Here is a 13,692-nt window from a genome sequence, read left to right on the forward strand (position 1 = left end):
GAGTCAGGCGAGCAAAAAATCTGCCTTTAATCAATACTGTAACTGACAATGGGCAGAAAATATGAAAGAGCCTGTGGCTGAAGAATAGCAGTCAATACAGTAGGGTAGCACTCCCTCCCATCTCTCCAGACCCATTCTCCTCAGGTGATCCTCCGAGGCACAGCCCTGCAGACAATACTAGGCATGAAGAAGACAGGACATGGGGACAGATGGATGGGTCTGCATTTCAAATTTACAAAGCCTTATTATTCAGTCATTTGAGCATTTGTAATTTTCTGTAATCTGGCAGCTCATGGTGAGAAGACAGAGAGAGGAATTCATTTTCAGCAGGATGTTCAATTAGGGAATGGTGAGAGATAAAATGTATGTTGGAGAACACACACACCTGCCCTGTACACATAAGGAGACAGAATGATAATGAGACTGGTTCCATGCATGGCGCTACTATAAGCATATTTTTCATTTGATTGTCTTAGCTCTCCATCCTCCAGCGATGGCTGAGGTTAATGTATTTCATTTGGTCACAAAGTGATAGAGATGAAGCCTCTCTGGTCTGAGAAATAGCATGTTATTGAGTGAAAAATAAAAGACGAGACCATCTCAAACCATTTGGCATTTTAGGAGAAGTACTGCTAATATGATATTGCTGCATTAGACTCTGAACCTGACTTTATTCCAGATGTCATCCAGATTAAACGACTCGTGCTATTGGGACTATAGAATGCCTTCAGGATTCATGTTGGCATTCAAGCCAACCTTCTCGATTATATTCAGAAAATATTGAAAACAAAAACAAAATTCAGCAGAACTGTATAATACTCTTAATTGATGTGTACGGTAATAGGCTTCCAGGTAATACATTCATTGATTAATTGATTAATGACCATGAAAAGTATTTAATTTATGCATCAATGTATTATTTATGTAAATGTCAACACTTCACATTACAGTTAGTTATTGCAATTCCAATACTATGATACTGTAATCCTCACAAAGAGCTGCTGCAATAGTCCATAATCACAGTGGACTTCATTCAAGACTTAGATCTGCAAAAACATCCCCGTCAACAGCGCGAGTATATATACACTGGCACAGCAAGACAGAAAAACAAAACCCACAGCCAACAATCTTCAAGAATTAAGACTCCCTTTCAAGCCCCAATGTCACAAAAATGTTCAAACAGGACATGGACATTCATTTAGATAAAGCAGTCCTTATCAAACAATACAAAGACATTAAAAAGCAGTCAATGTCACACAATACTTAAAAAGTGAAATATCAATTCAAATGTTAGCAACCATAGACTCTCCTTTTAGAGACCCGACCTTAAAATGGATTCAGTTCCAGCAGTGTGATGATACCACAACCCTGATTCGAGAAGAACAGAGAGGAGAAAATACTACTTTAAGACCCAAACACCAATAAAGTCCCTCTTTCTTTGCTGAGCTCAAGCATTAAAGAGTAACCAAGCAACAAGTGACAATCAAGGGAAATGACAGATAGCTTTACACTTCAGTTTGTCTCCAAGTTCCTTCATTAGTAGTGTATTGCACAGTTTTAATAGTTTGTTATGGACTTGTTGAGTCACAGAAAGAGTGCAGTACAGAAAATGTTGACACCCATTACCCCATTCATATAACTGTCCACATTTTCTCCTGCTCTGACATAGGGACTAGACCTCCTTTGGGTTACCGTAGCACAACATTGGTTAATTATCTGAATAATGTTTGCCAAAATAAATCCTGCCAGGGAAGTCGCAAAAGCATCAATGCTAAAAGGCCAACTTGCATTCTACTGTATATGAGACCAGACAATGAAAAAAAAGAGAGAAAATTACACTATTTATAAAGTATAATTTTACAATACATTATGATACAGAATAGTCTTTACTGTGTCAAGCCTTGAATTTGTACAAACTAGCAGATTTGCACTTCTTCACCACCGCAAAGAGCACAGAGTACCTCTGAGAGAAAGAGAGAGAATAAAAGGCAAATAAATAAAGATGATTCCAGTGAATTCTGAGGTCTCTCCCTCTGTGATCTCTGTATTCGCAGCCCAAGGTGTGAGGCTGTGAGGTGTGTGGCGGAGAGCCCGGCTGTTGCACCTCGCCGGTGTTGATTACCTGGCGCCCGTTGCCATGGCAGCGGTGTCTGCAGTTCAGAGCAGGTCGGGCAGAATGAGGCCCGGCGGTTTGGGCTCCACGCAGTTAATCCAGAAATTGGCACAGCTGGCGTGGTACTGGTGGCCCCCGTACGGCAGCTTGAAGTTGTCCGTCTCTGAGTTGAAAGCCTGGCGGAAGGGTCAAATAAGAGCGAAACGAGGGGGGATGTTAGGACAAGGTTCTACTGAATAGTTAATAAACAGATGAACTTGGCAGTAGCTCAGGCTAACAAATAGAAAGCAGTGGTAAAGATGAATCAACGATCAACAGGAACTAAATAATTGATCTATGAGAGTAATGGTAGAAGCAGGGATTTGTAGGTAGCTTAACCTGCATACAGTATCTCCACTGTGGCATATAAACAAGGGGTCAATGAAAACTGGTCCTTTGAAAATATGACTCGTGTTTGGCACAATATTCTGTTTACCGATCAATAAGACTGCTGCTCATTGCCTGTCCTCCTGACTGTTAGTTGAATATATTGAGATAGCTGAATGGCACTCCCACATAACATCTGAATATAGCCGATGAGAAAATAAACTGAGTGAACTGAGAGGGGCAGAGAGCTGTTATGCGAGCTTGCATTTAGCTGAGCCCAGCTGTAGCAGCAGGTTGGTGATGAGGAGGAGATGCTAATGTTTAAGAGTTTGCATCCCTGGTGAAATATCCGAACTGAAGCAAGAAAGACAAATAAGTAATGTGTGGTGAATCATATCCTCCCACAGACAACAACCTAGAAACACACACATCATATTCATACCTGTCCACCTGCTCACAAACATTTATAGTACATTTACTATGCTGTGCACACCTGTTGTCTTTCTCACACACACTGACACACTCAGGTTTCACAGACACAATGTATTCTCCTTCCATCTTTTGCACGTCCTCCCACTTCTTTTGTCAAACCTGCATTTAGTCCGCCTGCCAAAGCCTGGAATGTTGGAGAGCGAGAGCGAGAAGAAAGGAGAGAACACAAAGGCATAACCCCTCGTCTCCACGTCCTCCCTCTCCTCCTCCTCACCCCCACCTCCACCTCCACAGTCCCAGCCTGCAGAACTGTAATGATGTGCAATTTACCCATCAAACATGATTGTGCCGACACATATAATGTGGTGAGACATAACAGAAGTAGAAAGTGCTGGAGAGAGGATATGCTTGGGAGAGTTAGACAATTTGAAAACCAAAATGAAAGGTCAGCATGATTAATCCTAGGTAACCTTTCTAACTGTAATCTAAAGGTTAATGACCCTCCATTAGGAAACCAAGACGACAGTGCTGCTCATGGTGCTACAGGGCTCCAGACTAGAAACACCACCTGTTAATGCAAGGGGCATCATGCCTAAAGAGGGAGGCTACAGTCTACTGCTGCTTAAGAGGCGGAAATAAGTGAAGCATACCCTTACCCTTAACCTCTTGTCATGGTCTTTAGCCAGTGCCTGTAAGTAGCATAAGAGGTGTCAGCATTTTCCTGGTTTCATGCATTGTCCTGAGTAAGCAAAGTGAAACTCTACAGTAACTGAGGATCAGTCCGTCAGTTTGCACAGAACGGAACGTTGGTACACCAAGGAGCTGAAAGAGCAACATTCCAAGAGCCCCAAAGTGAAAGAATCTAAAGTACCACCTTACATCTAATTTTCCAATAAACATCAAACAGGGATGGGCATCTTTCAAACAGGGATAGGTAGGATTCCAGACTCTGCAATAGATTTGAGAGAAATACTGTGCAGTCTGCAAAGCCATGGCATCCACTGCCAAGTAAACTTATTTGAATGTTATTGGCCTATTTCCAGATGAAGTCATAACCAAATTAAAGAAACTGAAAAATAACTTAAAATCCTGGAGGTACAGTATATTTCAGAATCTGACATTTATGAATAATAATGCATCATACTGCATAAATTAGTATTGGGAAAAAATCCAAACCAGTACTTTTGGGAATGATTGCACTCATTAGCATTTATCACTGACCAAAAATAGTAATACTTCATTAAACCCAAATTATCACTCAGAGAGTTTATAGCTTGTTTCAGTAGCCAAGTAATAAACTATGTTTAGATGCTACCTGTTGCTTAGCCTGACAGCAGATCTGTGTGTGCTGTAACCAACTCCCTTGTCCTTCGTTGTCATACCATACATGTTTGACATGACAACAAGCACATCAGAGGACTTGGCTGAAACCCAGGCTGATCTGCTACCAGGCTACATGGTGCTGCTGTTGCCCATCCCTGACTCAACATATGAGGGTGATTGGATGAAGAACATTGAGAAAGGTCTCCATTGGATAAGTTAAAACCCAGAACCCAGTCAGCAGTATCAAAGACCAACAGCCTAGGACCAGTCTCTCAATGGTGCCCATCATAATATTATGCCAGTGATGTCATCAACACCACACCTTTACTTGTAGTTGGAAGACAGACAGAAATTACCTGTACTCTGAAAGATAATAGTATTATCAGCTTCTGTATGAAAATGCTTTCTGTGATTTCATTATTCTCTGAGGGGATGTTATTCTCTGTTTGGCTTTTATGCCTTCTTACAAATGTTCCTCTGGACACAAGTTTAATTAAAAGGTGGCTTATTAATCTGATGTCAGGGGCAGGCTGAATAAAACTATTATTCAGCCTGACTCAGTTCACACGAAAGAGAGAGAGGAGAAAGAGCGAGAGAAAGATTGAGATGAACACAGAGAGAGTGTGAGAGAGAGATGGAGAAATACCCTAACCCTCAGCAGATTTCTTAGCACCTGCGCTCCCAGCTCCTGACTGATCTGATGCGTGAGCCACATCAGCTGCCTAAACTCAGCCATCCTCCCTCCGCCTCGCCTCATCAATCTATCTCTAGCTAAATGATGCAGGGGAACATCGCAAGAAACAATCAAAGCAATCTTGCCCTGCAGACTGTCCAGTCAAACAATACTATTAATGGACCCCAATATGACAAATAGTTACTGATGATCAGGGTTTGACAAGTGGAAAAGAAAGAGTCACAAACACATTTTAAGCCATAGCAGAACTCAAATGATGAAACAAATGAACACACAGATACGGATGAGTAATGTATAGACTTGTTGTTAGTAGCTGGTAAGAGGTGAAGTGAGAGGTGGCTGTCAGATGAAGGTTGAGCTTACAAGCCTGTTATTGTCAGAGTAAAGCTGCATGCTTCACTGACCCTCCAGAAACCTTCCCACAATTCCCTCAGCTCAACCAGAGGTGCCAAAAGAACAACTTCACTCCTCTCACGTCCCGTCTGTCTGTCTGTCTGTCTGTCTGTCTCCTCCAACTCTTTTTATCTCCCTCTTTTTCTCCATCTCTCCATTCCTGAATTGTTATCATCTTAACAGGTGTCATTTTATCATCATTGTTTCATCACCTTCTCTTGTAAGACTCATTTTGGAGGGATATTTGGTGAAATCAGATTGTCTGGTCATTTCTAACACATCTGTGCATGAACACAGTGCTGCTGCTGTCGGCACTGGCAGTGTCTCAAATAGCACTCTATTCCCTGTATAGTGCACTAGTTTTGACCAGGGCCCATTTTGTCTTTTGGGATGCAGTCAGTGTGAAGGGAGGGAGCTGAGAGGAGAAGAGTGTGCTGTCATTTTGGCACCCCATCGCCTGTCTATCAGTGGAGAATTTGGCCCCCAGGCCCCCAGTATTAGAGAGTGAAGTGAGATTCAGTTGACAGTTCACTGCCTCATACTCTTTTAAACAGACGTCCAATAGTTGTCTCTTCTTTGCTCTGCAAAATGTTGAAAGTCAAAGAAACGATCATTTAGTTATTATGCGTCAACCACTAGTTTAAAAACAACTCTCAAAAGGCAAAATGATTCATGGTTTATTCAGCTTGAGAAATTTGTTGGAACGGATTTATAATCAAATGTTTCAACAGTTGTTGGGTCCATCTGTTGAGGGATTGAGGGTGTGTTGGTTGGCAATCATGATTATGTGTTAACTGAGAATTACTGTATGCTTATTGTGTTGTGTGTCTGTACATTAGTGTTTGTGTGTGTGTGTTTGTGTGTGTGTGTGTGTGTGTGTGTGCAGACCTTGCTGCGTGAATCCACGTTGAGCAGGCACACCCCACAGGCCAGCTCCTTGGCGTTCTTGATGCCGTGTCTCAGGATACAGGAGGAGAAGTCCAGCGAGCTCTCATCAGGCTGTACAGAGAAACACACAACATTACACAAGGAGAAACACACACAGGCGAACGTACTCAAACACACATACACACACACACACACACTTTATTTGAATCCACAAATTGCATTATATTCAAGAAGGATTCAAAACATTTCAAAGGTCTTTGTCTGCATGGACACTTAAGGATACCGAAAGCCCCTTCTCATAACAGCTGAAACAGAGCAGTACCTAGCCAATTACTTTGCCTTAGGCTGGCCTGCAACCTGGAGGCCACGTACTGTAAGCCTATGTTTGTGACCGAGACACACACAGGGTGGTAGGTGCTGGCAGATTGGTCACCTGATCATAGGACTCCGCTGTGGGGCACACGATGTTGCTACGCCTCACATCAACAACTTCACAAAACACTGCATGAAACGAGGGATCTACAGTTCTGAAATTTGAGGAAATGTACCATATTTGCAAGGATTTTATAAGGGTGCCAACCAATTTACATGTAAAAAATAAGTTGTATATTTAAGCAATAAGGCTCGGGGTGGTGTGGTATATGGCCAATATAACATGGCTAAGGGCTATTCTTAGGCACGACACAATGCATTCAAAGCTCGAACAACCTGGTTTACAATACCTAGATACAGACCACTGTAACTACATGTGTAGCAGCTTCCTCTCCAACACTGAGCTACAGAACAATAGCTCGAAGGAAGAGACATGTTCATTAACCAGCTAAATGAACTGAAGTAGAAATATGTCTTTAATCTGGGAAATGAAAGTAAATACAGTCCATTAGTCTGTTGGCAGCAGAGCTGTGTGAACAAGTGAGTGTGCCCAGGCATCGCTCTCGCTCTCTCTCTCTCTCTCTCTCTCTGAGGAGGAGGAGGAGGACGGAGACTGCAGAATCAAAAGGCAGCTGCAGGTCTACGGTCTGAGATAACGTAGCGTTACTACTCACTCACTGACCGTCTCCCTCTACCTCTACCTCCCTCTGTCCCTCTCCGCTAATTCTCTCTCTTTCTGTACTGACATTATCTCCAGTCAGGAGATGGCCAGCCTGTATTATCTGCTGGCATTTGAGAAGCAATGTTATTCCTGAGGCTGGCTGCAGAGGATAAGGCCAGCACATCTCCTCTCTGCCTCTGTTCTCAACACATCACTACAGCCTACAACAGACAGCTCTACACTCGCCGTCCCACAGCTACACACACTAACAGATACCAGAATAGGGCTTGGTTTAGTACACTGTCAAGGTTTCATTGATAATCCTACTAGGCAGTCCTTATCCACTCAACATTTTATCAGGAACATTTTCAAGACAAAGTTGTTACAATCAAGTGTCATTTTCTCAGGTCTGTGTGTAGCCTAACCAACTGCATTTGTCTGTGAGTGTGTGTGTGTTGACTGTACTGTGTGCGTGGGTCTGTGTGTGTGTGTGTGTGTTTCTTACCGCCAGGTTGGCCAGGGACATGAAGCCCATGAGGTTGTTCCAGACGCGGCTGATGTCCTTCAGCAGCTGCTGCAGCTTCTCAGAACACACGGCTGTGGCCTTGATACCCAGCTCCACACGCTTGGTCACGCGGTACACCTCCACCACACCTGCCACATAAACACACTTAGACAATAAGACAACACCTCTGCTCCCAGTTCTCTCCTACAGCCAGCTCCAACATAAGCCAAAGATAGACAGTGAGAAGGACAATGAAAAACAGCTAACATGTCTACACTCCCCTATGTTGAAACCTCCTCTGAAGTTGGATCATTAGACCAACCTGACATAATGTTGGCTGTAACACTACCCTCCCTGGGGATTGAAGGGTTAACATGCTGTTGTTCTCCGTTGAGAGGTCAAAGGTTTATAATGGTGTGTTTTTGGAAGAAGACTCATTGGTGGTACACTGTGTTCTGTTCTCAGCCCCTCACAACGGTATGGGTGCCTGTCCCACTCTCACCGCTCATTAAAAAGACACACTGCTGTCTGTCTGGTCAGATACACACTCATGTGCATCCCAAATGGCACCCTATTCCTACTCTGCCTATGACCAGAGCCCTATAGGACCCGGTCAAAAGGAATAAGTGACATTTGAGACACATCCACAGTCTGTCAGGCCGAGTGAAGACAAGCCCCCACTAGGATCCACAGTCTGTCAGGCCGAGTGAAGACAAGCCCCCACTAGGATCCACAGTCTGTCAGGCCGAGTGAAGACAAGCCCCCACTAGGATCCACAGTCTGTCAGGCCGAGTGAAGTCAAGCCCCCACTAGGATCCACAGTCTGTCAGGCCGAGTGAAGTCAAGCCCCCACTAGGATCAACAGTCTGTCAGGCCGAGCGAAGACAAGCCCACACTAGGATCCACAGTCTGTCAGGCCGAGTGAAGACAAGCTCCCACTAGGATCCACAGTCTGTCAGGCCGAGTGAAGTCAAGCCCCCACTAGGATCCACAGTCTGTCAGGCCGAGTGAAGACAAGCCCCCACTAGGATCCACAGTCTGTCAGGCCGAGTGAAGACAAGCCCCCACTAGGATCCACAGTCTGTCAGGCCGAGTGAAGTCAAGCCCCCACTAGGATCCACAGTCTGTCAGGCCGAGTGAATTCAAGCCCCCACTAGGATCCACAGTCTGTCAGGCCGAGTGAAGACAAGCCCCCACTAGGATCCACAGTCTGTCAGGCCGAGTGAAGTCAAGCCCCCACTAGGATCCACAGTCTGTCAGGCCGAGTGAAGACAAGCCCCCACTAGGATCCACAGTCTGTCAGGCCGAGTGAAGTCAAGCCCCCACTAGGATCCACAGTCTGTCAGGCCGAGTGAAGTCAAGCCCCCACTAGGATCCACAGTCTGTCAGGCCGAGTGAAGTCAAGCCCCCACTAGGATCCACAGTCTGTCAGGCCGAGTGAAGACAAGCCCCCACTAGGATCCACAGTCTGTCAGGCCGAGTGAAGACAAGCCCCCACTAGGATCCACAGTCTGTCAGGCCGAGTGAAGTCAAGCCCCCACTAGGATCCACAGTCTGTCAGGCCGAGTGAAGTCAAGCCCCCACTAGGATCCACAGTCTGTCAGGCCGAGTGAAGTCAAGCCCCCACTAGGATCCACAGTCTGTCAGGCCGAGTGAAGTCAAGCCCCCACTAGGATCCACAGTCTGTCAGGCCGAGTGAAGTCAAGCCCCCACTAGGATCCACAGTCTGTCAGGCCGAGCGAAGACAAGCCCCCACTAGGATCCACAGTCTGTCAGGCCGAGCGAAGACAAGCCCCCACTAGGATCCACAGTCTGTCAGGCCGAGTGAAGACAAGCCCCCACAGTCTGTCAGGCCGAGTGAAGACAAGCCCCCACTAGGATCCACAGTCTGTCAGGCCGAGTGAAGTCAAGCCCCCACTAGGATCCACAGTCTGTCAGGCCGAGCGAAGACAAGCCCCCACTAGGATCCACAGGCAACACTGGAGCGCTGAATAAATCTCTCAAGAGGGGATCAGGCAGAGTTTGGGGTTCTAGCTGAAGACTGTTGGACCTTGTTAACAAGCTCAGGACCTCTGTCTGTGTCTCTCACCCAGCAGGTACTCCATGCCCTGAGCAGACTGGATGACCTCAGTGCAAACAGTAGAGCAGCTGATGCTGTTTAGGGTGTTGTTGGCTTTAATGATGACCTGGGGACAGAGACAGACAGCAGAATGGGTTAGGGTCTCTCTCACTCACTCTCTCACACTCTCTCACACACACACACACACACACACACACACACACACACACACACGCTCAGATATGGCAAAACAGGAGAGGGGGAACAGTCCTGCACACTATCTTACCTGTACAGCACTCTCCAGACACCTCTGCCACTCATATGCATAGCGCTCACTCTCCTGAAACAACATGCTATAGTTGTTAGAAAGAGTTCAGATATGAGAAGACATTTACACATTTCCATAAAGACACTTACATAAATACAAAAAAAAACATATAAACTTATTAAGGCCAAAGCCTCTGTGGTTTGCTATTGAAATCAATGTCTACTGAACTTCTAAACACTCTACAGAGCATCTGGATAATTGGCAAATGTAGTTAACATGTCTGGGATAGTGTGACTGTGTGTGGGTCTCACCTCCACCTCCCCAGTCAGGTCCTTGTACTTGTCTCTGATGACGGGCAGGGCAGGCTTCTTCTCACTCAGGGTGCTGGAGCGGTCTCTGAAGGGCTGCTCCGGGGCCGGGGTGGGGGGCGAGCGCCCAATCTCCTTCTCCCCCAAACTGTGGCTACGTTTGTGGGAGCCTGAGGCAAGGAGAAGAGGAGAGAGTGTCTTGATACGTACATAAATAATATATACAGGCAATATCTGGCATACATACAGTACATTCAAATGCCCTTTTAATGGCCACTTCTACCAACCCAGAGATGTTGGCTAATTCCAGATATGCACCTGTTTGTTTACTATGGCATAATTGGGACTTTTTACTGAGCTCATTTTCTGTTGTGGCTAATTCCTTCCGGACAAGGACACAGACGTCAAAACACTTCATTTACAACAAATGATAATTATGTACAAAATAGCACCACGGCAACCAATGCAAGTATGAATAATTCATGATGGCTCACTCACTTACACAGACAGACACACACAGAAAAAAACAGACAGACACATGAAAAAAGACACACAGTCACATGCCACAGGGGCTCTCTCTCTGTTTGTGTGTGTGTGTGAGAGAGAGAGAACAAGGTAATCACCCCCTGCGGAGACATGCATCATCCTCCCCACAGCATGACAGCACTAATACATTCCCCCATTACCTCACACTGATCAGATTACCATTCAATAAGGACAGAAGAATAACAAGTAAAAAGTAATTAGGGTTAACGCTGGGAGAGAAATCATTGAGGCAAATGAGCCTTTATCACTTTGGAGGTAGGAATCGCTAATTAACTATGCATGAAACATAACACCGGAAAACAGCAGTAAAAAATGAACACACAAGGAGTGAATACGGTTAATTTCGTCTGGGCATGGATTTTCTGGGCTGTGCTGTTAATTAATCTCATTTGCCTGTGTTGTGTACCAAGGATGTGTTTTACAGTCTCTGGGTTGTAGTCACAACACTGACATCTATTGTCTGACAGCGGAACTGCACTGAGCTGCCGGAGTAGGCACAGAGCTCCAATACGAGGTGATGAAAGTCCTGCTATGTCACATCACAGCCAGCTCATCTGATTTACACCACTACATCAGAACTAGAAGGCATGGAGTAACTGGACACAATATACCACCATCTACTTACTGAGGATCAGAAAATGTACATATATCTACTATCTACAGAAAATAAATCAACAAGAGGAAAGAGAGACAGAGTACAGGTCAGATAACTCACCTTGTACAGAGAGGTCAAAGGTGGCCAGTTCGCTCTTGATCATCTCTTCACTGGACTTGACCTTGGTCTGAGAGCTGGCCTTCAAAAAGTCAGACTTCCCAAACTTGGCCTTGTCCCCCTGAAAGGCCCTGAACTCATCCGAGGCCTCGTTCAGGTTCCCCTCGGAGTCCAGCTCGGCCGCTGCCGCGGGGGAGTCTGACTTCGCTGACACCGTGCTGGCAAAGTCCCCAAAGTCATCATTCTCATCCCCACCCAAACCTTCCGGCTCACAAGAGCCAAAGTCAGCGAAGGCCTCAAACTTGCTGTCGGTCGACACACTATCCTCTGTTGAGAAGGTGGTGATCTTAGTCTGGGCGATGTGTGTGATGAGGATGTTCTCTGTGCTGCCGAACGACGTCTCCTTCCTGTGGACTACGTCTGAGGGGAGAGAGGAGGAAACACCAACACCGTCCAGGCCCAGATGCTTCTTGGCCTGATCCTGAGCGGACAGGCATTCCTCTCTTTCTGACCAATCATAGCTGGCCACGCTGCTGACTGCTGATGTTCCGAAGGGGTTAAACTTTACGTCGTCTCCTTCTGTAATGACAACGAAAAATACACACTGGTACCTCTAAGTGGGAAAAGCATAAGGTGCTGAAATTATAGCTACTACTCAGTCAGCCATGATAAAGTGAAAAGGCATTTGGGCAAGCTATGATATGTTATATGAAAAATACTTACTGTGGAAGCCATATTCTGTGTCTGACGCTGAATGTGTGTTGACTTTACTTTGCTCAGAGTACCACCTCATCTCCTCTACATTGTAACAGTGAGATCAAATGCACTGCATTTAATCTTGTGCTGCACTATAGTGTGTGTAAGGGTTCACTTACTAGGATGTGATCACCAGCTTAAAGGAGGGATAAAATGCAGAAATTGATTGGGTTCTAAAAATATGTTTTTTCACCAGTCTATTTCCAATTGGTGACATAGAAGACAGATAATATAGGGAGGGGTACAACATACGCTCGTTGATCCCATACAGATACAGTGAAATATTAGTTTGGATAATACCAATAGGTTGAAAACCTCTACAGGATCCCCCCGCGGGATGGTTGAGCTAACGTAGGCTAATTAGCGTGAGGTTATAAGTAACAACAACATTTACCAGGACATATCTGATGGGGGCCTAAAGCTTAAATTCATTGTTAATCTAAATGCACTGTCCAATTTACAGTAGATATTACAATGAAAGAATACCATGCTATTGTTTGAGGAGAATGCACAGTTATGACCTTGAAAATGTATTAATAAACCAATTAGGCACTTTTGGGTAGTCTTACAACATTTCGAACAGAAATACAATGGTTCATTGAATCAGTCTAAAACTTTGCACATACACTACTGTCATCTAGTGGCCCAAATCTAAACGGGGCCTAACCTGGAATAGTACATTATGGCCTTTCTCTTGCATTTCAAAGATTTCAAAAAACACTATTTTTTCTTTGTATTATCTTTTACCAGATCTAGTTTGTTATATTCTACCACATTAATTTCACATTTCCACAAACGTTTCAAATGGTATCAAGAATATGCATATCCTTGCTTCAGGTCCTGAGCTACAGGCAGTTAGATTTGGGTATGTCATTTTAGGCGAAAATTTAAAAAAAGTGTCCGATCCTTAAATTAAAGGGATACTTTGGGATTTTGGCAATGAGGCCCTTTATATACTTCCCCAGAATCAGATGAACTTGTATGTGTCAGTGTCCAGTATGAAGGAAGTTAGAGGTAGTTTTGTGAGCCAATACTAACTAGCGTTAGCACAACGTCTGGAAGTCTATGGGTACCTGCTAGCATAAATTAACCAAGGATTGTGTTAGCTGTCCTCTGATCCAAAGGAAATAGATGTCCCGTCAGGGTTGGCTGCTGGGGTTGTGAGGTAGATTGGAGATCTGACAGTTCTGAGGCAGATAAGACAGGATAGGACGAGGCCCTGCTGTAGAACACCTCTCTAGTGTTTTCTCTAGGTGTGTGACAATACCGTAGCACAAACTATTAGGAGCAGACAGT

The 13,692-nt window shown here is 44.8% G+C and overlaps 1 protein-coding gene across 39 annotated transcripts in view; it reads right to left on the minus strand.

The window, feature by feature from the left end:
- Positions 1-895: 895 nt before the first annotated feature.
- LOC110503920 (synergin gamma) overlaps positions 896-13,692 on the minus strand; it is a 43,635-nt gene continuing 30,838 nt past the window's right edge. For 6 of the 39 annotated variants that reach the window (XM_090218551.1, XM_090218565.1, XM_090218563.1 and 3 more), the window contains 9 exons: positions 11,644-12,219; positions 10,386-10,552; positions 10,093-10,146; positions 9,837-9,933; positions 7,748-7,896; positions 6,210-6,320; positions 5,864-5,902; positions 2,123-2,289; positions 896-1,963 (listed from right to left, as the gene is read on the minus strand). In XM_090218551.1, coding sequence (XP_090074677.1) covers positions 2,158-2,289; positions 5,864-5,902; positions 6,210-6,320; positions 7,748-7,896; positions 9,837-9,933; positions 10,093-10,146; positions 10,386-10,552; positions 11,644-12,219 — 1,325 coding nt within the window. In that variant the 3' untranslated portion in view covers positions 896-1,963; positions 2,123-2,157. Of the gene's footprint in view, positions 2,290-3,567; positions 3,601-5,863; positions 5,903-6,209; positions 6,321-7,747; positions 7,897-9,836; positions 9,934-10,092; positions 10,147-10,385; positions 10,553-11,643; positions 12,220-13,692 lie in introns of all 39 variants that reach the window. The other 33 variants (XM_021582556.3, XM_090218562.1, XM_090218561.1 and 30 more) reach the window with 7 other exon arrangements.

The sequence above is a fragment of the Oncorhynchus mykiss genome, chromosome 24, assembly GCF_057628025.1.
Source record: "Oncorhynchus mykiss isolate SJ-2025 chromosome 24, ASM5762802v1, whole genome shotgun sequence".
NCBI classification, from domain to species: Eukaryota; Metazoa; Chordata; class Actinopteri; order Salmoniformes; family Salmonidae; genus Oncorhynchus; species Oncorhynchus mykiss.